We start from the raw sequence: 27,178 nt of genomic DNA, 5'->3' as shown, positions 1-27,178 counted from the left end.
TTGTTTTCACTCTTCACCAAAGGTACTGTATTTGGGGGTCTACACGACTTTGTGTCTGGCACCGCTGGTGTCGGCTTGTTGGGAACGACTCCGTCACGACGCCGTGTTAACATCTCATCAAAGCTTTTTGTTTCTAAGTGCTATTTTTTAGTTTAATCTCTAAAAAGTCATAACTTGACTTGTGTATGTCGGAATTTTGTCATTTTGGTCTTGTTTTGTTTAGATAAATATTTCCTATTTTTCTAAACTGGTGTTGTCATTTTGTAGTGTTTTCATTAAGTTACTGTGTGTGTTGGTACAAATACTTTACACCTAGCACTCTGAGGTTAAGCCTACTGCTCTGCCAAGCTACCAAGGGGGTAAGCAGGGGTTAGCTGAGGGTGATTCTCTTTTACCCTGACTAGAGTGAGGGTCCTTGCTTGAACAGGGGGCAACCTGACTGTCAACCAAAGACCCCGTTTCTAACAACCACCGTACAGATCACAAGTTTCAGGCGCCTCCAAAGAGGGGAAGTGTCCGGTACTGTGTTACGAAAAGAAGAGAAAATACCCCTATTTCTGCAGAGAGTTCGAGGGTAGATCCCTGAGCAAAGTGCCTTGAAGAAATGTGTGACTTTCATTTGGAATAGTATCCTCATAATTGAATATTGCAAAGTAGGTTTCTTGAGACTAACCTTCCCCTGAATTTGTAACCTATTTCTTATTAAGTTTCCTTTTAGTTGCCATCTGTGTGTGTTAATTAGCATTAACTTAATATTTTTCTCAACATTATGACTATACTGTGATAGGGTGGGTTAACCGTGTATAAGATAATACCTGTGTTATTATTTTTCTCTGTACTATAATAGTATGTGGTAACCCTGTGAAAGGTGGAATATTTTTGTTATTCCTTTTCTCTGTACTATCATAGTGTGTGATAACCTTGTGTAAGGTAGAATCGTTGTGTTATTTTTTCTCAACAATGTATAAGATAGAATATTTGTGTTATTCTTTTTCTCTTCACTATGATAGTCTGTGATAACCATGTATAAGGTAGAATCTGTGTTCCTTATTGAGTTCCCTGAACCTCGGGCCCCATATACAAATACCTTCATAGTTTCTAGGAGGACTGCTGCAAACTTTTCTGCAATCTTTGTTCTGTGGTACCCTGTATCGCAGTCACAGGAGGACTCAACGAGGCACCTGTCTGTTTCCCCCCATTCCACAAGCCCATGGGGATTCTCTAGGGTCGGTCAAAGAAACGTTTGGTCAAACACAATATGGTCCACATCATAGTTTGTCTGTTAGGTTTTCATGAAGAACTGTTATGAATGTAATACAGAGCAGTATTACAAGACATATAGCAGGAAAAGGCACATTGTCTGGCTCCTTGCAATCTAGAAAATGTCCTACGAAGAGCTATAAGATCATGCTCATCGGCGCAGATCTACAACCGGAGGCTGACTTTCATGCTAAGGAATGTTGAAATGATCACTGAGACAACAAAAAGGTGAAGCCTTCCAGAGTAAAAGCAGCATAAATGAGAAATTGTTGAATATTCTCAGAACGCCATATGTCACAGAATGTCTAATGCAAAGGAAACTGATGGGAAGAAGACAATATATGTGACGCGAGTCATTTGTTATGTTTATTTGTGACTCTAAAGTAAATGCAGACCTTCCACAAATGCCCCTTATAAATAATCTCGAAAAACATATAGAAACTAATGCCACGGATATTTATGTAACATGCTCGAAGGTTCAGCAATGATACATGCATGATTCAGGTTTACTGCTCCATTCTGACACGATTTATTTGATAAATGGAATGCCTCAACACCTGACATTAAAACTTTGACAGTGTGTTCTCTAATCATTGTAAAGTTTAAAGTTAACTTGTCTAGGTGGGCCTTAGTGTTTACCTGTTCACACTAGGAAAACACGCATACAGACAAATAAAAGCCATGTGTTTGGTCCTTCTGAGTATCTTCCTCAATGTTTTCTTGAATGGTTTTAGTTTGCAATTAGTTAATTAGTCAGAAGATCCTATATCCATCAATGTCTAAATCACAGCTAAAAGAGGACAGATGGAAACTCGGGGAAAATTAGTTTTTCCATCACCGCAGCAGCATCATTCATGCTCCCAGCAGAAGAATATTCAGATGCTCTAGTCAGTATGCCAGCATAATGTGCCAGAGATGGATTCAGGAGTTATTTTTATTGCAATACATATTTTATTTCATTTCTTGGCAAACGAGAGGTGCAGATGTCAAACTACCCTGCTTATAGCCATAAACCCTGACTTTCCTTGTTAGATGAGTAAACAGCAACATCATGATCATTAGTAGCGGACAAAGTTGGCACCACGCCTGTTTTGAAATTGCACACATATCTCAATTGATGACAAGTGTCAAGTTTTTACATTTAGCTCGGGAACATCCAGCTAGGAGAAGACTTATTACCACGATAGGTATTGTAATGATGACAAACGGGAGCAAACATTTAAAGTGGCCACCAGAGCTAAAACAAAACGTACACTGCAACACGCAAAAGCCGTCTGATTTCAGGTGGCCTGAGATGTGCTGCCACATGAATATCCTGTTGACTTAGACATTGCCCATTAAAAAGCTTCTGGGAATTGCTCTGGATTAATGTGTACAGCAGATGCATTCCGTTTCTGAGCCCGAAAGCGTCATTTATTGCTCTCCTCCTTTCGGGCCCGTTATATTTCAGCCTGATTTCTGAATGTTGCTAAAACCGTGACCTCAAGACCGAAGAGATAAGTGTGAGAAGTTTTAAGTGGTATGAATCCAACTCTCTGCTCTTAAGATCGTGTTTCACTTTGCCAGTTAAAGGATGCAGAGCTCATACGGTTCATCATAAATTGACCTTCCCGTTTTCAGTATTTATTTTTGGGTACATTGGCTATAGTCCAGTTATTTCCCAATTTATGAAATCAGTGTTTACACATTTCGGCACCTCAGAAATGTGCAGCTACCTGTGCTTTTCCAGTGCTTACAAAATACATTGGCTGGCAACATTTTTATCGAGGCTGAGCCATGTCTAACTTGAAATGATGTACATAGGAGATTTCACGTATTTTCACACTACAAGGATCCTTCCTTCTATAACCCACAGCCCACCACTTCCCTCTGGCAGACACAGGCGCTGTAGCAGCAGATAAAGAGTTTGTGTCAAACCTCTGCAAGAATGGGAAAACAGACGTAGTTATACACTTATACACACGTGGTCTAAAATAAAAAAAGGTTCAGTGCCGCCTTTACTCACTGCACAAGTTACACTAAGGGACGTCTTCTGAGTAGCTGCCACTGCAAGCTACTTCCGTAGAGACACATAAAGCACAAAATGGGGGCAGTGTCATAAGATAAAAAGTTTGCGTATAAACCAAGTGAGGCTTTAAGGACCTTTACATGAACCCCAGAAAAATCTCTTTTGTCATTAGGTAAAACGTCCTCACCCACACTGTCAACATAGGATGATTTATCTCTTGCCAGAACAATTACCACTAGGACATGCTCAACCAAACTTTGGAGCTCTTCATATTATTCTCTGAATTAGATGTCATCTTTAAAATTGTCTAAGGTCTACCCTAGAAACTGTTTTGTTTTATTTTTGACAAGATAAAAAAAATGGAGTACCAGGAGTTTTTAGATTTTTTTCCCTACATGCGTGTATTAGTAAGTGTTGGAAAATGGGTTATTGGTAGGGCAGGTAGGTACCTACACCTAGCAACAAGCCACTAACCTCCACATAGGTACAGTTAGGTCTCAGTAAATTAATCCCAGCTCAACCCTTGGTAGCTTGGCAACGAGCGTCAAGGCTTAACTTCGGAGACAAAGTGTAAAGCATTCAAATATCACAAAACAGTAATTAAATAAAACACAGGAAACAGTTTAAAAATCCAAAACCAATTTATAAAAATAGTTTATATTTTTATCTTTAAAATGACACAAAAACGATTAAAATCGGTTCAGGGGAACCGGAGATATGAATTTTTAAAGAATTATTACTTTTCTAGCGCTTAGAAACAAAAAGCGCCAATCGGGTCATCTGGTTGCACCTCGACCGGGGCAAAGTCAAACTTTCAGGCCGACCGCGATGGAGCCCTGCTCGGCTACAGGTCGCGGGAGGCCTCGGTTAAAAAGTTACCTTCTGACTTAGTCTTTATTTTGAAGTTTTTCTTCACCGTGACGAACCTGCCAGTTGAATCCGACCTCCTGGAGCCCTTGTCCGGATACGCGATGTGGGTTTCCTCGGTGGAGACTTTTACCTTCAGACTTAGTCGTTTTTGCGAGATGAAAATCCTTCGACCGGGGTAAACCTGGATCTTGATCCGACGTCCATGGAGCCCTTCTCGGATACGATGGCTGGGAGGTCCCGGTCAACTTTTTACCTTCGGACTTAGTCTCTTTTTTGGATGTTTTTCTTTACCGGGACGAACCACAAAGTCAGGCCGGGTCGCGGTTGAGGCAAGCCGGCTAGAATTTCCGCGGCGGGTCGGTCCCTCTCTGGAGCTTTTTTCCAAAAATTCTCAAATCTTTTCCAAACTTCTGGGGCTTCACCCAGATGTTCTTTTAAGGTTCTTTTGGGGTCCACAGCTCACCCCAAGGGTCCAAAAGTTCTGTGATGGTCCTTGGGGGGTGCGGACTTCAACTCCCAGAATGCACCTGGCGCAAACTCCTTTTTGGCCACTGGACAGTGGTCAGCTGGTCGCTTTCTTCAGGAGTTGGTGCAGGGGACTCTGGTTAGCAATTTTTCACCTGTAGCAAACAGGGAGTCCCTCCTTGAACCAGTTGAAGCCAGGCAAAGTCCTTCTTGTGGTGAAGCCCAAGTGTGCAGCTGGTGCAGTCCTTCTGAGTGCAGGTTCCAGGTGCAGGCCAGGGGTCCAGCAGGGCAGTCCTTCTTCTCCTTAAGTTCTTTCTTCTTGAAATTTGGTGGGGATCTGAGGCGTGGGTGCAGGTCTGCCAGTTTTATCCTTGCTCCTGGGTGAAAAGCAGGGGGGCCCTGGTTCTCCAATCAGGGACAGGGTCGTCCCCCTGTGATGACCACTTCCTGGGAAGTGTGGCAAAAATCCATCCCAGAAGGCAACAGTCTCTAAAAATCCAACATGGATGAATCTGATTTTTGGAGGTTACATCTGGCTGAGCCCACCCACTGGTGTGGCTAAAAATCATAAACACACCCCTCTCCTGCCCTCTCCTAATCTAATCAAGGGGGCACCTAATTGTCTGGGGTTGCAGGATGTGGGGGTGTTGCTGGGTGCTGCAAATGTCCTTCTCTGCCTTTGAAGACCAGTTTGGCAGCCCTCCCCCTTCCTGCCTCACCATCTGCTGAGGGGAGATTCTCTCCCCCAAGCACATTCCTTTGTGTGAAGTCAGGCCACTTCACACCTCATCAAGGCAGCCTGGCAGAAGCTGCTGCAGGCTGGCCAATCAGAGCACAACAGTAAAAACAATGCAGAGCTGAAATTGGCAACTTTTTAGGTAAAGTCTAAACTTTTTACCTGGACAAGTTATATTAAATCCAACAACTGGAAGTTGTGGGATTTATTACAACAATCAATTTGATACCTAATTCTTGGTATGTAACATTTAAGGAGACTTTAAAATTTAAAATAAAGTCTGCCCATTCTAGCCTATGAAGGCCATTTACTTCAATGAGGGAAAAACAAATTTGGCTGTTTTTACCTCACCAGGGCTTATAAATCTATTTTTATAAAGTCCCTGCTTATAGTTACATGGCACCCAGCCCTAGGGGCACATAGGGCACACCTTAGGGGTGACTTATATGTAAAAATAAGGTAGTTTAAGACTTTGGAAGTACCTTTAATTCCAAAGTCGAATTTGCATATAACTTTAATTTAAAAGCAGCCAGCAAAGCAGGCCTGCCTTTAAAATGACACTGGGCACCTCAGTAGTGCACCTAGGTGTGCACCACCTTTGCTGTGGTCCCTAAACCTACATGCCCTACCATATACTAGGGACTTATAGGTAGGTTAACTTAGCCAATTATAATTAGCCTAATTTGCATATCCATTTTACACAGAGCACAGGCCCTGGGACTGGTTAGCAGTACCCAGGGCACCAACAAAGTCAGGAAAACACCAGCAAAAAGAGGAAAATGGGGGCAAAAAGTTATGGGGCCTCTGCAATCAGCCCTGTTTTCTCACAGTAAGTTTTAGTATTGATGTGTTTCGGCCACATATTGCAACTCTTGGAAAATAGGGGTACTTGTTGGCGGGGGGTGGGTGAACCCCTACTTAAGCAGCAGCCACAATCTCTGTCAGGATGACCCCAAATTAACATGGGTTTAACCCTCAGGTTGCTTGGCACAAAGAAGTCAGGCTTAGCTTAGAGGCAATGTGTAAAGTATTTATGCAGCAAGTCAAACATTAATTATCTGAAAACATAAGAAAAATCCTACACCAATTTAGTAAAATAGAACAAAATGTAACTAATAATTTGACACCAAAATGACAACAATCCAATCAGTAGAACCAGAGAGATGAAATTTTAAAGGTTTCATAAAAGTTAAGTGCCTAAAAGCACAACAAGCCACATATGGTTATCTGGTTGTGTGAGACCGCGTGTAAATCACAAGTTAAGGCTGACTGCAGTGGAGCATGGGCCAGATACAGGGATGAGGTTAATCCCGCTGAAAGAGTTACCTTTAAAAGTCCACTGTGCAGAATTCCATTTGCAGTGGAGGCTGCCGTGAGGAGCAGGGAGAGTGTTGCAGATGGTGGTCATGGTAGCATGAAGAGCAGGATGGGCATCACAGACAGTCATAGCTGTAGCACAACATTCCTGTTGGGGTGTTGTGGACGGTGGAGCTTCAGTGCTGTTGAGCGAAGTGCATATTTTGCTTTGCCAGGCATCCTTGGTGGTTGCTGTGGTGCGAAGAGTCAGTTTCACCAGAGCTTTGCATTGGCGGGTGGCAGTCCTTCCTGCAAAGAGCCCAAAATAACACAATTTCTCTTTTTCCTCGGAGAGGAGCTCAACCCATGCCACACCAAGGGTCCAGGTCCTGTGTTTCACCTCTTGGGGGTCAGGAACTCCCTCCAGAAGAAGCCAGCAGGACTCGGGCAGGTCCAGCAAATTGCAGGTCCAGGCAGAAGGTCAGCTGGGCTGTTGCAGGGAGAACTAGCTCAGTTAGCTGGCCCTTGGAGTCACTGCAGTCTGAGATGGAGGGTCTCAATTCTCAACAAGCAAGGTAGCAAGCAGCAGAGTAGTAGGGCAGCTGGGTGCTGTCCTGGTAGCAAAGCAGCACAGCAGTTCATCTTCTGTAGTATCCACAGGTCCGGGAGTATACTAAATAGTTGGGGTTGTGGATCCAATATTTATAGCTGGTGAGACATTGAATAAGGGAAGTTTCTAGGGAACCCCATTTGATATCCTTTAAGTTTCCTGCCTCCCCTGCCCTGGCTAGAAGCTGGCAGCATGAAAAATGCAATATTTACAAGTTCTTTGTGGGAAGGCAGGGCACAGCCTATTCAGTTGCAAGTCGGGCTGTGCCCGACTCTGCCAGCCGTATCCTGCCAGTTGATAGCTCATCCAGACCCACCTAATCCCTTTATTGTGTGGCTGTGTGGGTTTAATAAAAATGGTCCAGCTGCCAATTACACCCTGTCATGTCACTCAGGAACGGGCACAAAACAATAAGTTCAGGAAAATGCCAACTTTCTAAAAGTGACATTGTCAAGGTTGTAGCTTAAAATCTGACTCCACCATTAAAGATGATTTTTAATAACAATTTCCCAGACACCAAACATGATATTCCTATCTGCTTCCAATTAAAAGTTAGCACTTAATAAGTGTAATAAGTTAACTTCATGTTATAATATGGGAAAGGTAGTCCTCGCACTAGTAAAAAAATTAGTTTTTCACTACTGGGACATGTAAAACCTAAAAGTACATGTCGAACTTTGTAAATACACTGTACCCAGCCATCTAGCCTGTTTAGGGCCTACCTTAGAGGTGACTTATAAATAATAACAAGAAAGGTTACATATAGTACTAGGGCTTAGAAGTAAATCAAATGTCCCAACTGGTTGAAAGCTAATTTTACAATATTAAAGGAAGAGAGCACAATCACTTTAGCACTGGTTAGTAGTGTGTAGAATCTAAAAAAATAAATTTAAAAAAAACGGGTTCGTATTGGAAAGTGGTTTATTGATAAGGGCAGGTAAGTACCTACACTTAGCAATAGGCAACTAACCTCCACTTAGGTCCAGTTAGGTCTCAATAAATGAAACCCAGCTCAACCCTTGGTAGCTTGGCCACGAGCGACAAGGCTAAACTTAGGAGACGAGTGTGTAGAGCATTTAGAAATCACAAAACAGTAAATAAGTAAAACACAATACACAATAAAAATCCAACACCAATTTATAAGAATAAATTATATTTTTATCTTTCACTGACACCAAAACAAATAAGATCGGATAAGGGGAACCGGAGATAAGAATATTTAAAGAATGACTGTTTCCTAATGCATAGAAACGAAAAGCGCCAATCTGGTTATCTGGTTGCACCTCGACCAGGGCAAAGTTAAAATTTAAGGCCGACAGCGATGGAGCCCTGGTCAGCTATAGCAAGCGGGAGGCATCGGTCAAAAGTTAACCTTCGGACTTAGCCGCTTCCTTGATGATTTGTTTCAGCAGGACAGTGGCCAGCTGGTCAGTTTCTTCAGGATTTGATGCAGGAGACTCTGGTTAGCTATTTCGCCTTTAAAATGACCCTGGGCACCTCAGCGGTGCACCTATGGGTGCACTAGCTATGGTAGGGTCCCTAAACCTACACACCCTACCATATACTAGGGACTTATAGGTAGGTTGACATAGCCAATTATAATTATCCTAACTTGCATATTTATTTTACACAGAACACAGGCCCTGGTACTGGCTAGCAGTACCCAGGGCACCATTAGAGTCAGGAAAACAACAGCAAAAAGTGAAAAATGGGGACAAAAAGTTAGTGGACCTCTGCAATCAGCCCTGTTTTCTCACAGTTCAGAAAGCTGAAGGCTAAAATTTGGGGATGACCCTGCAGAAAGGGCCAAGTCCAACAACAGCCAACTTTTACAGTCTCTCAGGGTCAGTGGGCACACAACAAAAAGGATAATGATCCTAGCCTAGGAGAGCCCTATCTAAATCCTAAGTTAGAAGGGGGACATGTAACGCATAAGATAATATTCATGCCTGGTATGGTACACTTCATCCATTCTTTATCTAGAGCAGAGAGAAGATAATTAAAGTTTGCCAAGCCTTTTCTTGTAGTAGAAGATTAGATGGTGACTGTAAAACAGCATTTGTATATACACTCCTGGTAAACTGCACATTTTTTGTGAATCAGACCCATTCAATACACAGTGAGGAGCACAAACGATAAAATTATGAGCATATAGTCTCACTCACCCGGTCTTTATTACAACAAAAAAGCATGAGAAACGAGAGGAATGCTTTGTAGGAGAAAAGGATATATATATATATATATATATATATATATATATATATATATATATATATATATATATATTTGGTTTTATATAGTGCAAACTTGATCCAAAGGTATTGGAGTGCTTTACATGAGCACCAGTTATGTTTCCCAAGGACACATTCATTTTTAGTAGGCACGGGGAGATTAAGGGCCTGATTTATATTTTTTGCCACAAAACTGCACAAACACAGTATTGCGGCAAAAAGTATAGCGCCGGCTTGCACCATTCCACAGCGCCTGACAGGCATCATATTAAAGGACTGGCACAAGCCAGTGCTAAACTTGGGCTAGTGTCTTAAAAAAAAGGCTAGCTGGGTGGGAGTGGGGTAGGGAAGGATGGGGTTGTGCATCAAAAATTTACGCTAGCCTGGTAAGAGGCAAAAAAAAGCCTCTAACCAGACTAGTGCCATTTCCTGGTGCACAACCACCAAAAACATGACTCCTGTCATAGGAAAGACAGGAGTCATGCCCACCACACCAATGGCCAGCACAGGGGACACGTGTCCCCCTAGGCATTGCCATTGCACCCTGTGCCATGCAGGGGGCCCTAAGTTAGGGCCCCCAATGGCACTTTAAAAAAAAGTTAAAAAATAATTACCAGTACTTACCCTACTTACCTGGGATGGGGTCCCTCATCCTCTGGTGTGGGTGTTCCTGGGGCTTGGGAAGGGCACCTGCGGACACATTCCATGGTGTATAACCATGGAAATGTGGCCACAGGTCCCCTAACGCCTGGTCTGACCCAGGCTTTAAATAATGGTGCAAAGCAAGCTTTTGCCCCTCCTCCCACCTGTGCATCAATTTTAGCACAGGGGGATAAATATGGGGCTATGGGGGGTAGCACAATCTTTTAGATGAGAACGCCTACCTTGCATCTCGTTGATGCAAGGTAGGTGCACGCATCCAAAAAATGGTGCAAACTCCTATATTTTGACGTTAGATATGTCTAATGTCAAAATATAAATATGGAGTTAGGTTTGCACCACATTTGCGTTAGAAAAAATGGCGCAAACAGAGTATAAATAGTGATTTTCCCAGAATCACAAGATGTTGAGCCGACACCAAGACTTGAATCTGGTTCCTCAGCTCCAAAGCCAGCAGCTCTGGTCGTTACACCATATTTAGGTTCAAGATCCAGCCTTGATCGGCATACACTCATTCGCTTCCCACTACGCCTTACTTCATTGTGTAGGTGCACTCCATGCTTGCAGGAGAAAGCATGTAATTGAAAACAGAGATTGGACTGATCGAAGCAGTGATTTGACTCTGAGCCTGCAGCAAACAAGAAAGTACTGGATTGAACGCCCTTGGATTTTCATGGTATCCATTGGCTCCCAAAAAACTGGATGAAAAAAAATTGTGCCAGGTATTGTTACATGAGCTTAAGCACATCCAACTTCAGCAGGAGGTGTGGCTTTTTGTGGCTGGTGAACAGTGCTGCTCCTCCTAGATTCCACTGTTTGGCGAAGTGCTGCTTTTTGAAGAACGTATTTCAAAATGTTTATTTTAGTTATCAACTTTCTTGATCTGATTTATTTTGTTCCCTACAATAAGTATTTTGCAATTTATGCAGGTTAAATAATTTTTACTTGTTACTGGGCAAAGTTTCCAAAGCGCTTACAAATTATCTTATTTATTTAATCTTAAAAATATTCAATCTATTTATTACATGAAAACCAGTGCAGGCCGATATATAAAAACAACGTACATTAAGTCTAAGACAAATTAAAACTACTGATAGTCTTGCAACTGTCATTTTGTAATTCAACGCTCTGTCTAAATCATCTGTTAATATTTGTTCATTTACAAGCACGTTTATGTGTGCTTCTGTATGTGAAAGTAATAACAGCATGATCCAATTCACATTCAGTTTGGACAATTCAGTTGACTGTTTTTTGGAAATATGTTTCTTACTTTGTGTTCGACACCACTCAAATGATTCAATATTGTCCACCACAATGAACAACACAAAGGACAAAAGACTGGCATCAATCTTTTCTGGTGACCTCAGTGCATTTCTTAAGAATTAGCAGGTTCCACAAGCCACCCACATGCAGGAAAACTGCAATGCTGAGTTTCTTTGTGGTGGCATTATTGACCCATAGAAGCTGAGGCTAATTGTGTGATGTTCAGGGTTGACCTTGTGTCTTACCTTTGGTAGTCTGTACATAATTGTATGCTTCACAACCTGGTGTAAAACAAGGCATACCCACTTTTTCACTTGAAACATTGTGAATAACAATAGATCTTTGCTGGACATGGCACTCAGCAGGGTCAACCCAGATGTTCACCTTCCTTTGCATTTCTTTGCTGAACCTGCTTTTGTTGGCTTTTAAGACTCTGCACTGTTTTCACTGTTGATCAGTGTTAAAGTGATTGTGCTCTCTCCCTAAACATAGTAAAATTGGGTCACACCTGGTTGGTGCATTTAATTTACTTGTTAGTCCCTAGTATTTGGTACTACATATACCTAGTGGACTATAAATTAAATCCTGCTAGGGGGCTGCAGCACTCATTGTGCCATCCACTAAAGTAGCCCCCTAAAACTTGTCTGAGGTCTGCCATTGCAGCGTGCATTCAGTGTTAAACTTGCAATTCAGTGGCAAAATAAACTCCTTGCCAGGCCTAAAACTCCCTTTGTATTACTTATAAGTCGTCCTAAACAACCCATAGGTCAGGGTGCAGTGTATTTAAGAAGATGGACATGTACTTTTAAATTATACATGTCCTGATAGTGAAAAATTCCCAAATTTGTTTTTCACTATTGTGCGACCTCCCTCTCCCATATGATAACATTAGGTTACCTTATTACATTTAATAAGTCAAAACTTGTGTTTGTGAGCAGGTAGAAACTTCATGTTTGGTGTATAAGTAATTGTGATTTAAAATCTTCTTTAATGGTAAAGTCGGAATTCTACAAATGCCAGTTTTAGAAAGATGGCTTTTTTCTTGTCACACTACTCGGTGTAGTTTGCAGTTGGCCTTTGTGCAGTTCCCCCAGACAGCCATACAAAAGATGGGCCTGAGTATTAGCAAATTGGGCCGTCCAAACTTGAAAAGAGGGGTACAGCTGTCACCTGTCACACTTGCACTTCAAAGACACCGCCTCCCCACGAACACAAAGAACTTCACACTACCCTATTGAGCCCCTGGACATCCTGGGATCAGGGCACGGTGGCAGGAAATTCCTGCTGCTTCTGTGAGGAGGGGCTCCAGAAACTTCTTCCACTTCTGAGCTGGGACCAGGAATAAAACCAGGGCCCTGAGTCCCACTAATCAGTACACTCCTGGACCTGTGGACACTACAGAAGAATGCCTGCCCTGCTGGCTGAGAAGGAAGCCTGGGCATGTTTCCTTCATCCCAGGCTACATGAATGTTTCCAAGAGATAGTTAGCTGGCATGTTTTTCAGAGCTATAGGGACACCAGTGCCTACAACTGCACATGTCTGAGCCCAGTTGGTCTCTGATGGAGTGAGTTTCTGATCCCCAAGAGGTTCCTCCTTGGTCCTGGAGCCTTGTGTGACACCAGTGGAGCTCCTCATGGAAGAAAAGGATAATTCCTAAAGTTTTGGTCTCTTTGTGACTACAAACGGGCCAGTTCGTGCCAAGATCATGCCTGGCAAGGGAGAGCGAGGCTCTCTTTAGTGTAGACTGTGAAAGTTATTTTTTTTTTAAAAGCATACCAGATTCCTGTTAATCCAGTTCAACATTATGCACTCAACATACTTAATGCCACTGAAACCTAACAGAATCTACCTGCATAAATCACTGAATTGCCCTGCAATTAAGGTACAAGGGACAGACATCTTGCATATGATGCAGGCATGGTGAAACTTCGAAAGTTACTGGGTGAATATCATAGCTAATTTGTATAGTTAGCACTGCAGGGGCCCCCGTAAGCGGGACCCACCCTGAATTTCAGTGTCTGCTTAGCAGACACTGAAATTCGCGACGGGTGCTACTGCACCCGTCACACATCCTCCACTCCGCCGGCTCCATTCGGAGCCGGCATCCTCATGGAGGGGTGTTTCCCACTGGGCTGGCGGGCGGCCTTTTGGCGGTCGCCCGCCAGCCCAGTGGGAAACACAGAGTACCCGCGGCGGTCTTTTGACCGCGCAGCGGTATTCTGGCGGTTCCCCCCAGACGGGCGGCTCCCGCCGCCCGCCGGGTTCAGAATGACCCCCTTTGTGTGTAATGCGTGTGAGACTGGCTTACTCAGGGGGAGAACAATGGAGATACTGACTGGAGTGGAAGCTGCAACAATATTGTTACCTGACAAACCAGATGATGAGGACATTGCAGGACCAATCAACGACATGTGAACAGAGTAATAATAGAATTCATAGATTTGGAGTTTTATTTTTATTGGACAAAGTGTGAACATGCGATAACTGACCAATAGGGATTTGGGAAATAGTTTTAGTAGTTTTAATTTAACAGACCTACACAGGGAAGGGACAGCTCATTCTTGCCCATTTTGCATCTTTACAAGAAACATGCCTAACTTTAATGCTTAAAGACTTGGCGTTTTCTGAACTTTGATGCTGGATCCCGATGTCTTGCTGATCAACTGATGTCCTGAAGACAAAGACTGACTCTGCTTGCTGATCCGCACTGAGGATAGGTATTATGAATTAGACTGTTGATTATTGTACATATTTGCTTTTCCTTTCTAGGTACCAACTGCACTGTTTTGATAGAGCCATAGTTAGATGTTTTTTTCCAAATTTGTGTTACTAAATTGTTTTGCATGAAGCCCAACATGCTGATGCTAATCTGATGTTAATTAAGGATCCTCACTAATGAAATTACGTTAAGAGGGAATAATGTTTGACAAATTTCTCTGCTGAATTTGAATGTATATAATCACTTTGATCATAATCACAAAAAGAGTACACTGTTCCTGAAAGACAAAAAAGTTCTAGGGAACCTGGATATTCAGGAGCAAAAGCCCTCAAGCATCCCATTGGATGACAGGCATCATCATCGGGAATTGCTCCACATCAGGCCGGCACTGCAATGCCTGCTCCAAAGAAAGAGCTGTCAGCCGAACTAGCTAAAGGGATGACTAGTGGAAGGAGACTAACCACCAGTCTAAAGGCAGGAGAGCAAAAAAGAATGGTTTAAAAATGGTTAATCATTTCCAACCTCCACCATAATTTTAATCAGAAAAGGGAAATGAAGACCAAGGTTAAAAACAGAAAGGGAAAGTCAAAGTTGAGTGTAATGCTCAACAACTTTCAAAATAGCCATAGAGGATCCCAAAATGTGTGGTGCCTCTACCAAAAGGTCGACATGTTTTGCGTCTAAAAGGTCCAGATGGATCCGTTGACGCTTCTTCAGGACCAGAAAATAGCTTCTCCAATGAACTTTAGAAAAGAATAAGCAATCACTTACATTTAGTCATTTGTTAAATGTAATCTAAAACGGTCGCCCTAGAAACCAAACACAAACACCAAAAATGAAAAGACTAAAAGTGCTTGTTAATCAAAATTGTGATAACAATAACCAAATGAACAAAGACATGCTTACCAACCCCTATTAGGAGGAGTGGCTCCATAGGAAACGCTAGCCCAAGGACTGCACAGATACTATAAATTGTAGAAAATAATGAAAAAGATTGAGAATCTCAAAGTTAAAGGAGCAAATTCCCACAAAAAACTAGAAATGAGCTCCCAAGCTTGAAATAGCCAGACACAGTCCGTGGATAAGGGTAATAAATCTAACCATTGAAATCTAGGGACAGTAATGTGAAGGACATTACACTGTCTCAAAGAAAGGAGAAAATCTCAAATACCAGAAATCATATAGTACAACATATAGGATAGTGTCCCTTAGAGTACTTAATAATGAGTCCAAGGTTCTCAATACTAGATCTGCCATCCAGTGCCCATTCTAGATCGGTGGCAAGAAAAAAGCGGTCGGTCCTCGAGTAAAAAGGGGGCCGCCAACCCGTGTAGTGGAAGATAATAGCTCAAAAATAGGCAAATCGTAAGTAGACGAGGTAGTTAAAAATTATCGCATGATCGCCAAAATCGGGGTGAGTATACAGCAAGAATTGGCAAGAGCAATCAGCGTAGCATCTAGACTAGCGCACTGTTAAGTACTTACTAATTTATCTGACGTCCTCAACGAAGGACCTACCCTCCGGTGCGCATTCCCGTAGAATGACAGGGAATGCAACCGGAGTCTACCATATACGCGCCCAGCTGACACGGAAGCACGTAGCTTCCGGTTTGCGCGTCATTGCGGAGTGGTACTGCAAACAAGGAAGGACAACACTCTGTTACAAGGGAGGATTGTAGAAATTGAAGAAGGACTCGGAACTCCAATATTAAGGAGACGAGTTACTGGAGGAACAGCGGTAACACACTATTTAAAGGCACATAGGAAAAAGTAAAGATGAAATAATTATTAAAAAAGTTAAAACCAGAAGGTTTGAAGTAAACCAAAAAATGATACAAAAAGCACAAGGCACTGGGAAGATGAAAAAAATTACAATTAAAACTAATTAAATAGACATCAGGTAACCAGAGCCCAGGGTCTATCATCGTTTAAACCCTGTACATGGGTCTTCAATTTAAAAACCCATCTCTGTTCGAGTCTGAATAAGAATGTAGGATCCTCAGGTCGTGCTGTTGGTGCCTCCAAAATGGTCCACCATAAATCATCTGGAGTACGGGGAATATCAAGAAAGTGTGCGCTCAATTTTGTAGTAATCCTCTTGCATCTAATATTGCTCCTATGTTCGTTAATGCGTATCTTCACTGGTCGTGATATCATACGAATGTATCACAACTCACAAGGGCAGGTAATCATATAGATGCAATATTTTGTATTGCAGTTGGTGTGCTTTCTAAGTAGCCAGGTGCCGATGGGTTCTAAATTAAGTGTCGTCAGATGTCTCGTTAAAGAAAACACGTTGCAGAGGCCATAGGGGTAGTGACCTGTGACCGGTGGGAGATCCCATACCGTTCTCTGTGTTGAGATCTGTGTTGTTCGGGGACGTGTATGGACCACCATATCTTTGATATTAGCAGTACGTTTAAAGGCAAACAAAGGTCACTGTACCTGAGTTCCCCCACTAGTCAATATTGACCATCTTTAATTGATCAGTTTCTTGATATGGTTAGACATGGGGGTATAGGTGGATACACAGGTTAATCTGGTTTGGGGAGGTTTTTCAATGGTTTCTAACAAGGCACCCCGGTGGTTATTTCTAGCTCGTTTACGCGCTTGGTTTATGACACGTGGAGGGTAATGTCGATCATAAAGTTTGGCTTGTAGAACATCAGCTTGGAGGTCAAATTCACAGGATGTGTTACAGTTTCTTCTGAGTCGCAGAAATTGACCTACTGGTAAGTTGTCCCGTAGGGATTTCGGATGGTGACTCTCATATAACAGTAGGCTATTGCTATCAGTTGGTTTATGGTAAATTGAAGTAGATAATTTCCCATTGTTAATAGTCAACAGTAGGTCTAAAAATGGTAAATGGGTGGATGATACTGTTGACGTGAATTTCAAAAAGGGATCAATAGTATTGATCCAAGACACAAAGTCACTGGTGGTGGACAAAGGACCTTGCCAAATAATCAGGATATCGTCAATATATCGCCGCCACAGTCTGATGTGATTTTGGAAAGGATTAGATGATGGTAAGATGTGTTTCTTTTCAAAGTCATACATATATAGACAAGCCAGGCTAGGGCCGAAAGTGCTCCCCATCGATGTACCGCGTATCTGAGGAAAGAGCTGGTCTTCAAATAGAAAAAAGTTTTTTGTAAGAGCCAGTTTAGCACAATCCATGATAAAACATACAGGAGTAGATAGAGAGTCAGAATTTTCTGAAAGTGCTGATTCCACAACCAGTAAGGTGGCCTCTTGTGGGATGTTAGTGTATAGGGCTTCAACATCTAAGGTGATGATACCCTGTACCTGCCCAGTACTATTGATATCTTCAATCAGATTCAAGATATCTTTTGTATCCTGTAAATAAGTGGCAGAGTTCTTCACCAATGGTTGCAAAAAATGATCGCAAAAGATTGATAGAGGTTCCAGAACTGAACTCTGACCGGATACTATCGGACGGCCTGGTGGGGGTAGTGTACCTTTATGAATCTTAGGTAAGCAGTAAAAATATGGGGTCCGCGGATGGGAAGTATCAAGGAATTCGGCTTCTTTAACAGAGATCCATGAATTGTTTCTTGCTTCTTCAATTAAAGTTCTAATCTCAATTTGTAATCGCCCAGTAGGATCGCATGATATTTTTTCATAGTAAGTAAAGTCACTTAGAAGACGCAGACATTCATGTCTGTAATCAGTAGAATTTAGAATGACAATGGCGCCGCCCTTGTCAGCCTGTTTAATAGTGATGGTGGAATCTGTTGATCGAGATTGTAACACCCTTTTCTCTATGGTAGAGATGTTGTGATAGGGATGTTTCGGATGTAAGAGCTCCAAGTCAGTTATTATAGCTTTCTCAAAAGTGAGTACTTCACTGGGCATTGAAGTGGAAGGAGGAACAAAGGTGGAAGGTTTTTTCAGCCCGGAGTCAGCTGGTGCTTCATTCACCTGTTTGTCCTTGAAGAAGAAGTGTAATCGTATCTTTCGAAAGAATTTAGCTAATTCAGAATGTAATCGAAATAAATCTTCATTGGGGGTTGGTACAAAACCCAAGCCCTTATTAAGCACATTTGTTTCAGCCTCTGTAAGTTGTTTTGAAGACAGGTTAACCACTAAATTCTCGTGGGAGGGTTCTTGGTTTGACTCCTCGTTACCATTTGAGGTTCCTCTCGAGACCACTGAATATGTCTTCCTCTTCCTCTTCTTCTGCCTCTTCCTCTGCCCCTGCCTCGGCCTAAAAAAGGCATGTATGGCATCATGGGGCGAGGTTGAAAAAATGGGTAGGGAGGTTGCCAGGGCATTTGGTGGCTGACTGGGAAAGGTGAGTAATTACAAAAAGGATGAGGTTGGTTGTCGTCTGTGCTCCAACCATCAGAAGAGGACCCACTGCTATAATTGCGTGTTTTCTTATTCGAAGCAGTGGAATCATCTGAGGAGCGTGATTGATTGTCCATCTCGTAGTCGTCTCTGATATATGGATAGACCTTCTCCCTACTGAACTTAAGAATGTCTTTCTGGAGTTTCGTGATCTTTTGTTGAGTCAAAAAATCTTTTGTTTCATTAAGTTCGGCATTAATCTCAGTAAGGCGACTTTTAAAGGCTGTTAGTGTGACCGTTGTCTTCAAAGTGTTTTCAATTGTATTGATTTGAATCGTTATGGAATCCGCCAAGCGTTTGGAAGTATTGATGATTAAAACCAGCCAATCCCTGGTACACTTCCACGCTATCTGTGCCCAATCTTTTCTAAAGGCTAAATCAGTCAAAAAGATTCTCGGTAAATTAGAAACTAGGAGTCCATTGGGTGCAATGTTGGCACGTAGATATTCTGTCATGATGGTTCCATGCATGACTGTTTTTATCAGATCACGTTTAAGGGTAGATAATTTGTCCCAGTCTTCTTTAAGACTGACAGTCGGAGCTGAACCATCACTACTGAGGATGGAGGGTGTCTGTAAAATGGCAGACACTATGGCGGTCATTATGACTGCGCTATGCGGTCACCGCCATTTGGCCGCTCCGCGGTCAAAAGACCGCGGCGGCCATTCTGGCTTTCCCGCTGGGACGGCGGGCGCCCGCCAAAGGAGCGCCCGCCGGCCCAGCGGGAAAGGCCCTGCAACATAGAAGCCGGCTCTGAAAGGAGCCGGCGGTGTTGCAGGGGTGCGACGGGTGCAGTTGCACCTGTCGCGATTTTCACTGTCTGCTAAGCAGACAGTGAAAATCATGCTTGGGGCAGTGCAGGGGCCCCCAGGGGCCCCACGACACCCGTTCCCGCCATCCTGTTCCTGGCGGTAAAAACCGCCAGAAACAGGGTGGCTGGAAGGGGGTCGGAGACAGAGGAAATCCGGCGGGAAACCGCCGGATCCCCTTTTCTGACTGCGGCTTTACCGCCGCGGTCAGAATGGGCAGGGAAGCACCGCCAGCCTGTTGGCGGTGCTTCCGTGGTCCTCCACCTTGGCGGTCGATGACCGCCAGGGTTGGAATGACCCCCTATGTCATCATCGAAACTAAGTCCTTGAAAGTCATCCATTGTGCCGTAGGTAACAAGGAAGGGTGACAAGGAGAGTCAGAAAAAGGAAATATAAAATATAAAAAAGGTCCCACAGTAAATCTACTGTACCGAAGTCACAAAATCAAAGGGTGGGAGGGACCGGGAGGTTAAAGGTCCAGTGTACGGTCTCCCATATTAATCATAATCACAAAAAGAGTACACTGTTCCTGAAAGACAAAAAAGTTCTAGGGAACCTGGATATTCAGGAGCAAAAGCCCTCAAGCATCACATTGGATGACAGGCATCATCATCGGGAATTGCTCCACGTCAGGCCGGCACTGCAATGCCTGACGTGCTCCAAAGAAAGAGCTGTCAGCCGAAATAGCTAAAGGGATGACTAGTGGAAGGGGACTAACCACCAGTCTAAAGGCAGGAGAGCAAAAAAGAATGGTTTATAAATGGTTAATCATTTCCAACCTCCATCATAATTTTAATCAGAAAAGGGAAATGAATACCAAGGTTAAAAACAGAAAGGTTCTAGTTTTTTGGGGAATTTGCTCCTTTAACTTTGAGATTCTCAATCTTTTTCATTATTTTCTACAATTTATAGTATCTGTGCAGTCCTTGGGCTCGCGTTTCCTATGGAGCCACTCCTCCTAATAGGGGTTGGTAAGCACGTCTTTGTTCATTTGGTTATTGTTATCACCATTTTGATTAACAAGCACTTTTAGTCTTTTCATTTTTGGTGTTTGTGTTTGGTTTCTAGGGCGACCGTTTTAGATGACATTTAACAAATGCATAAATGTAAGTGATTTTACTAAATAGTGTGGTTATTCATTACTGGAAGGTCATGGTGTGTGACAATTACTGACTCCATTGATTATTGATTTTATTGATTGTTGGTGATTATTGATATTGTGTTTTGGTTATTGATTATGTACTGGAGCTATGGTAATAACATCTTAATTGCGAGTCAAAAGGTTCATCGACCTATTCGTATCCCCTTGCAAGTTTACTTATAAAGGTCAGATGCGCTAACAATACTGATATGTCAATTTTGAAGTTAGCATTTTCAACATGCTAAAAGGTGAAATTAACTATGTATATTAAATCAAAAACCTTTTTCGCTCCTTTAAACAAATTACTATTTTAGGTAATTCTGAATTAGTCTGAAATCTTACTGAAATATAACTGCAGTTTAAACATAAACTTTTCATCCGCAGTGTCCCTTGATGTACTTTCCTTTGTTAAACTTTATACTGTAGGACAGTAGTGAAAATAGCTAATCTGTATGTTTTATAATGTTCCAAAACTAACATGCTCTTCTATTTTGAATGTACGTTGCACATTCATTTTATTTTTCAAACCACAAATAATCTTATTTTTTTGTTAGTATACATATTTACCACATTGTTGTCAGTGACATTTTAGACCCTAGTCAAATTAAGAATTCAGTATACAACTAAATTATCTTTATCCCACAGATCACACATAATAACAGATTATATGGGCATCAGGAATCAGACCTTCATGAAAATAGCAGCAGTTGGAACTTGGATGGGAGACTTTGTCACAGCTTGGATGGTAAGGAAATAAATCACATAATGAAAACCTTTGAAACTAAATTGTTATGTCAACTTAAAATTCACAGCTCATACAAAGAGATAGTTGAACACTTTTAATTTGACAAATATATTATGCATTAGCAGGAGGAAACATAAACAAAAAATATTAACAGATTGATTTTCAGGGTATCTTTTCATGTAAAAATATACACTTGATATGGATTTATTGAGGTAAGTGCACCAACAGTTTAACAGCTAACATCAGAAACCAGAGAACAAAGATGTTGTGTATTACTGAATCCTGAAATAATACTAACTGTATTTTTCGAGAACAATAGATTGACACACATGCCACTAAAGCACCATTAAGTCAAACCAGAAAAACCTTGGGCAGATGCAGGGGAGTAAGTGCACTATCCAGCAAACAGATGTGCATGCAAAGTATTGTTTTAACATTTATAACAGGCTGTGTAATTGGTTGACAAATTGCTTTGGCATATGACATCAGTATTTCTTTTGTATATTGCAAGTAACAAGACAATGCGAAAGGCACAATTGCCTTCAGACAAAGGATGATAACTGAAGATATTGAATAACATGAACTGAAGCAAAATACTTGTTGGAATTTGGATTATTAATTTGGAGAAAATGAGACACTCACCAACTTAATAAAACAATTTGCAGAGGCACATGATTTTGGGAGAGGGTACAAACATAATTATTGGAGAATATCACTGGCAGTTATGGCACAAGCAACATTCAACCTCCCCTCCCCAAGAAACCCATCTAAAATTCAAGCAGTGCAAACATTTGTAAAGCATAGAACATAAATTCCCAAACCAAAAATTTAAAAAGGTGTAATCATTCACATCTGATGCGGGCAATTGGAGATATGGGGGGTCATTACGACCTCAGCGGTCTTTTTTCAAGACCGCCGAGGGACCGCCATGCGGAAGACCGCCTGTGCAGGCGGTTTGCCACTCGGCGTATTATGACTGTTGGCTGCTCTCCGTCGTTTTTCCGATGGAGAGCTGCCAACAGCCATACTGGCGGGCGGCGGGGAAGTGGAGGTTGCTCTACCTCCACCGCCACGCCAACAGAAGACCGCCCAGCGAATCACGTCCTGTGATTCGCCGTGGCGGTGTTCTGTTGGCGGTGTGGTGTCGGCGGAGCTGCCCCCATGGCTCCCATCCCCTCCCGGAGGATCGACGGACCAGGTAAGTCGATCTACCATTAGGGGAGGAGGGTGGGGAGGTGTTGTGTGTTGTGTGGGTGCATGGGGGTGTGCGTGTGTGTATGTAGAGGGGGTGTGTGAGTGCGTGTATGCTTGCGGGGGTGTTGTGTGTATGGGAATGAGTGCGTGTATGTCTGTGGGTATGTGTGTATGGATGTGTGCGTGTATGTGTGAATGTGGGTGTGCATGTATGACTGTGTGTGTGGATGTTGGCATGTATGTCGGGGTGTGTGCGTGTGTGTGTTGGTGGTGCCTGCATGCGTGTCGTGTGTGCATGAGTTATGTGATGTTGGGGGTCGGGGTGGGGAGGGGTGCCCTGCCACCTTTGGGGGGTGGCAGGGGTGGTGGGGGGTGTAAGGGAGGATGTCGGGGTGGGGGAGACCCCTATCAGTGCCAGGGAAGGAATTCCTTGGCACTGATAGTGCTTACCGCCATGGATTTCATGGCGGTTCAAACTGCTGGAAATCCACGGCGGTAAGCCGGGTCAAAATACCGCCAGCGGTATAGTGACGGCCGCTGGGCTGGAGACCCAGGTCTCCAGCCCGGAGGTCGTCTCCGCCCTGGCGGGCGGAGCGGAGAACCAGCGGATGACCATGGCGGTAACCGCCATGGTCATAATTCCCCGAGGTAAGACCGCCAGCCTGTTGGCGGTCTTAGCGCCGGTTCTCCGCCATCCGCCAGGGTCGTAATGACCCCCATGATGTTTTAAAGTTTCAAGGCAAATCACACCTAGAAAAAATAAATAAGGAAGCTCTTCAAATGGCTCCCAAGCAGCATAAGAAAAACTGATACTGATGCCCTAGTCACCTGCAAGTTGTACTATCGGACCCTGTCTACACCAGGATCAGCAAGCAACTCACTAGGAGACTACAGACCATCCAGAACTCGTCAGCTAGACTTATCCTCATCCCACTACACATAACTCACAATACACCACACCTCAGGGAACTACCTGGCTTTCGTTACACAAATGCACTCAATTCAAACTTCTCACACACACATTCAAGGCACTCCACAACTCGGGCCTCCCTAAGCAGTCACATTTCCTTCCACCAACCATCCAGACACCTCCACTGTAGTGGAGTCTACTCACCAACATCCCATGTGTACACAGAACAGATCAGGAGGACACTTCTTCTGAAGCGTAAAAACAACCTCCCTCTCCACACCAGAGCCTCCTCCTCCTCTCTGCTTGAATTCCACAGTAAACTGAAGACCTGGCTTTTGAATTAATGAACTTACCATACACACGGATAGGCACACACACCTACACACCTACTCAATACCAGGTGCTCAGTGCACTTTACAAATACAGATAACAAAACATTACGCATTACTGTAAAACAACAGTTTGTGAGTTAGAGTATTGAGACGTGATTTCAGGGAGAACATGATGGAGCAAGCATCAGACACACCTGGGGTGTTGTACGAGTGAAGGTTTTACCATAGAATTTAGTTTCTAAATTGAAATTCAAAATACTTCAAGAGGGGAAGGTCCAAGGCCGGCAAGGGTTTCTTGAAGTTTGGCACATCATTGAGCTACCATGGAAGCCATTGTTTTATATGCCAAAATGTTCAAGTGGGATAAAGCTAGATTTTGTTGCCACCAAGGTTCTATTGTTGCTTGGGTGAATTTGCTACCTTGACCAGTCCAAGGCATTTTCTTCAAAGTTAGGGGGTCATTTTGACTCTGGCGGTACAAGACCGCCAGGGCTAAAATGACGGAAGCACCGCCAACAGGCTGGCGGTGCTTCCTGGGTCATTACGACTGCGGTGGAAGCTCCGCGGTCGCACCGCCGGGCCGGCTTTTTTCCACCACAATGCCCCGGCGGTAGTAATCCGCCAGGGCAGCGCTGCTAGCAGCGCTGCCCAGGGGATTACGAGTCCCCGACTGCCAGCCTTTTCCTGGCGGTTTGAACCGCCAGGAAAAGTCTGGCAGTACGGGGAGTCGCGGGCCCCTGGGGGCCCCTGCACTGCCCATGCCACTGGCATGGGCAGTGCAGGGGCCCCCTGACAGGGCCCATGCGGCTTTTCACTGTCTGCTATGCAGACAGTGTAAAGCGTGAGGGGTGCAACTTCACCCGTCGCAGGGCCGCAACACCGCCGGCTCCATTTGGAGCCGGGTCCCATGTTGCAGCCCACATCCCTGCTGGGCCGGCGGGCGGAAACTCGGTTTCCGCCTGCCGGTCCAGCGGGGATGTCGAAATGGGCACCGCGGGAGTGCAGCCGCACAGCGGTTACAACTTGGCGGGCGGCGCTTGCCGCCCGCCAATGTTGTAATGAGGCCCTTAGTCAGTTTTAGTTCTCAACATTTGTCAGTGTTACAGTGCAAGACACTGTAGCAAGACAGGGCACCAGGAGGTAAGAGATCTTTGTCACAAGGTAGTGCTGAGACCATTTTTTACACTTCAAAAGGCTCTGCTTTTTTTTAGGGCTAAGCTGAAGTTGCGGAGTTACATGAAAGCTCTGTCAAATTCAACAGAGTTCAGTGAACGGGCAGGAATTCGCACTTTGCACTGCTCACACAAATTTTTAGTGCCGGCAGCTCGTGTTCTGCTGAAGAATCAGCATGAATGGCAACACACGGTGTGCAACAGGGCACAGCTGCTTGAGTTGATTTTGCTGCAGCTCAAGTAGATTTTCTATCCGATTGGCAGCTTTCTCATAGCAGACGGTTCCGAACACCTGTGACTGTTCACTGTGAGAAAATTGCACTTGGTGCCCTCCTAGCAACTGAAAATCATGCTTTGGGGTGCCAATTCATGCTTGCAAACCTCCTGAGCTGCATGCAAGGGAAAATTCCACAACGTGGTGGTTGGCAGAATTAGCCCGGAACTCCGCAGTACAAGCATAACATGGAGTGGCCGAAATTCCGCCAAATTCACCTGTGGAGCAGAATTTATTGCCCATTCCTACTTTTTTCCAGTCCCACTTTTCTCCAACTACTGGGAAAGTTCCTTCTGGTCATTTCTGGTGTCTTTAGATCCTCAAGGCAGGATTCTGGGTACCTGATTTCTTTCCATCCAGGCCTCCTGCCAAGTTTAGTGCTCAGTGGGCAGCTAATCCTTGCTTGAGGCAGGATTCCTTTACCTTTTAGTGGCCTTGGAGCCGGCAAACAGGAGGCCAGCCATCTGTTCCTTGGAAAGCATTTACTGTTGCTGGGTGTCAGGCAGAAGTCAGGAGTCCATAAACTTCTTTCTTCCAGTAGTGCTGCCTTCTTCAGATGTAGTCTTGCTGGGTCCATGAATGTTATGAGTAGGTGGTAATGAGATACCAGTCTTTTGCTGTTTACTAGTCAGTGTTTGCAGAATTTTCCCCACACCAATTTTTCTGCCCTATGCCCACCTCCCTTTGCAGCACATGCTCTTTACTTTACTGTAAAAGTACCCACAATTGCAATATTCAAGATAGCCAAACCCTTCTTTACAGGCCCCTAGTAAAATCCCATTTACATGAGTTTTTCTCCCCTCTGTCATGGTCAGAATTAGTTCTCTCTTCTCCTGGGGATGGTGCTAACAGATCTAGGATGGTGCTGGCAATCAATAGGAGCTGACATAGATTGGGCATCTGTAAATCAACAGAGGTAAAGATAAGGTTGCCCTTTGTTCTGTCAATTGAATGTTTCTGTTCCAGATGGCCTATCCTTGCTCAGTGACCAGGTTTGGCAATATTCCAGCCTTGAGGATCCAATAGCCAATTCACTGTCCTGTAGAGCACACAGTAAAATCCATGCAGGAATGTGCATTCAGTCTCTGGAGATGAGATGAGTGGCAAACAGATTTCAAGTCAGTTTTTGTTCAGGCAATATAAAGTATATTTATACAAAGTTACTTTTCCACTAAAATTATCAAATCTGATTTCACATTTAAATCTGATTGTGAAGATGAAGTGTAAAATAACTACAAATTATTTTGTCTAGCATTTTCTCAAGTGGAGAGGTGAAACAAATAGTTTATTCATACATAAGCTTGCCTATGGGATATGCAGACTTTACCTCCACAGTGAATGAAAATAGCATCTAGGCCTTCATCCAGTGGAAGGCCAAATAATTTAAATGTATAGTGTTCTACTTTGTTACATATACACACTTTTCCTTGCCACGTGGTACTGCAGTGCCTTTAAACTACAGCCCAGCCAGAGGACAGTGGTGCACCAGCAAAACTATATCCCTTTGTCATATTTGTGAGTGGTGAACATACACAGTGGATGTCACATATGCCGTTTATCTTCCTTCCCATTGGTACACTTTCTACTGCAACTACTGTGGGCTTATAGCAAAATTAAATAGACCAATTGGATGAAATTAATTTTACCAATAATGGGCAGAGTACACTCATTGTGGAACTGAATATTAGTCTCAGTCCAGACAGTCCTAACACCAGCCAAAAATAGGGTCCATAAAAAGACAAGAAATCAGGGATGACCATTCCAAAAAGGAGCAGTTCCTCTACTTTGCTACAGTAATGAACAATATCCTTTAGATGTTCATCCTACAATGGCAACAGGATATAGAAGTCATTTCAAGATAATCTACAAAATCAAATCCGCTCTTCAGGTGTAAAATATTTAATAAACAATATCATAAATATTCTGAAGTGTATTATAATTAGATGGATGTAAACAATACCTGCTTCATATTTACAAATCACTATAGAAAACTATTGGCAGCTGCATGATCCCGGTTACCCTGAAAACACTTTTGGGAAACTGGAGCATGACCTCTGGTGGTGTATGTAATGCTAATATTTATTCCATGTATTTCTAGATAGGTGTGA

The 27,178-nt window shown here is 43.3% G+C and overlaps 1 protein-coding gene across 1 annotated transcript in view; it reads left to right on the top strand.

Moving 5' to 3' along the window:
- Positions 1 to 27,178, top strand: part of TMEM117 (transmembrane protein 117) — a 2,258,187-nt gene that overhangs the window by 1,129,694 nt on the left and 1,101,315 nt on the right. The window contains exon 4 of the mRNA XM_069228825.1: positions 21,089 to 21,188. Within this exon, the coding sequence (XP_069084926.1) occupies positions 21,089 to 21,188 (100 nt within the window). The remainder of the gene's footprint in view (positions 1 to 21,088; positions 21,189 to 27,178) is intronic.

The sequence above is a fragment of the Pleurodeles waltl genome, chromosome 4_1, assembly GCF_031143425.1.
Source record: "Pleurodeles waltl isolate 20211129_DDA chromosome 4_1, aPleWal1.hap1.20221129, whole genome shotgun sequence".
NCBI lineage: Eukaryota > Metazoa > Chordata > Amphibia > Caudata > Salamandridae > Pleurodeles > Pleurodeles waltl.
This window is presented reverse-complemented; position numbering and strand designations above follow the sequence as displayed.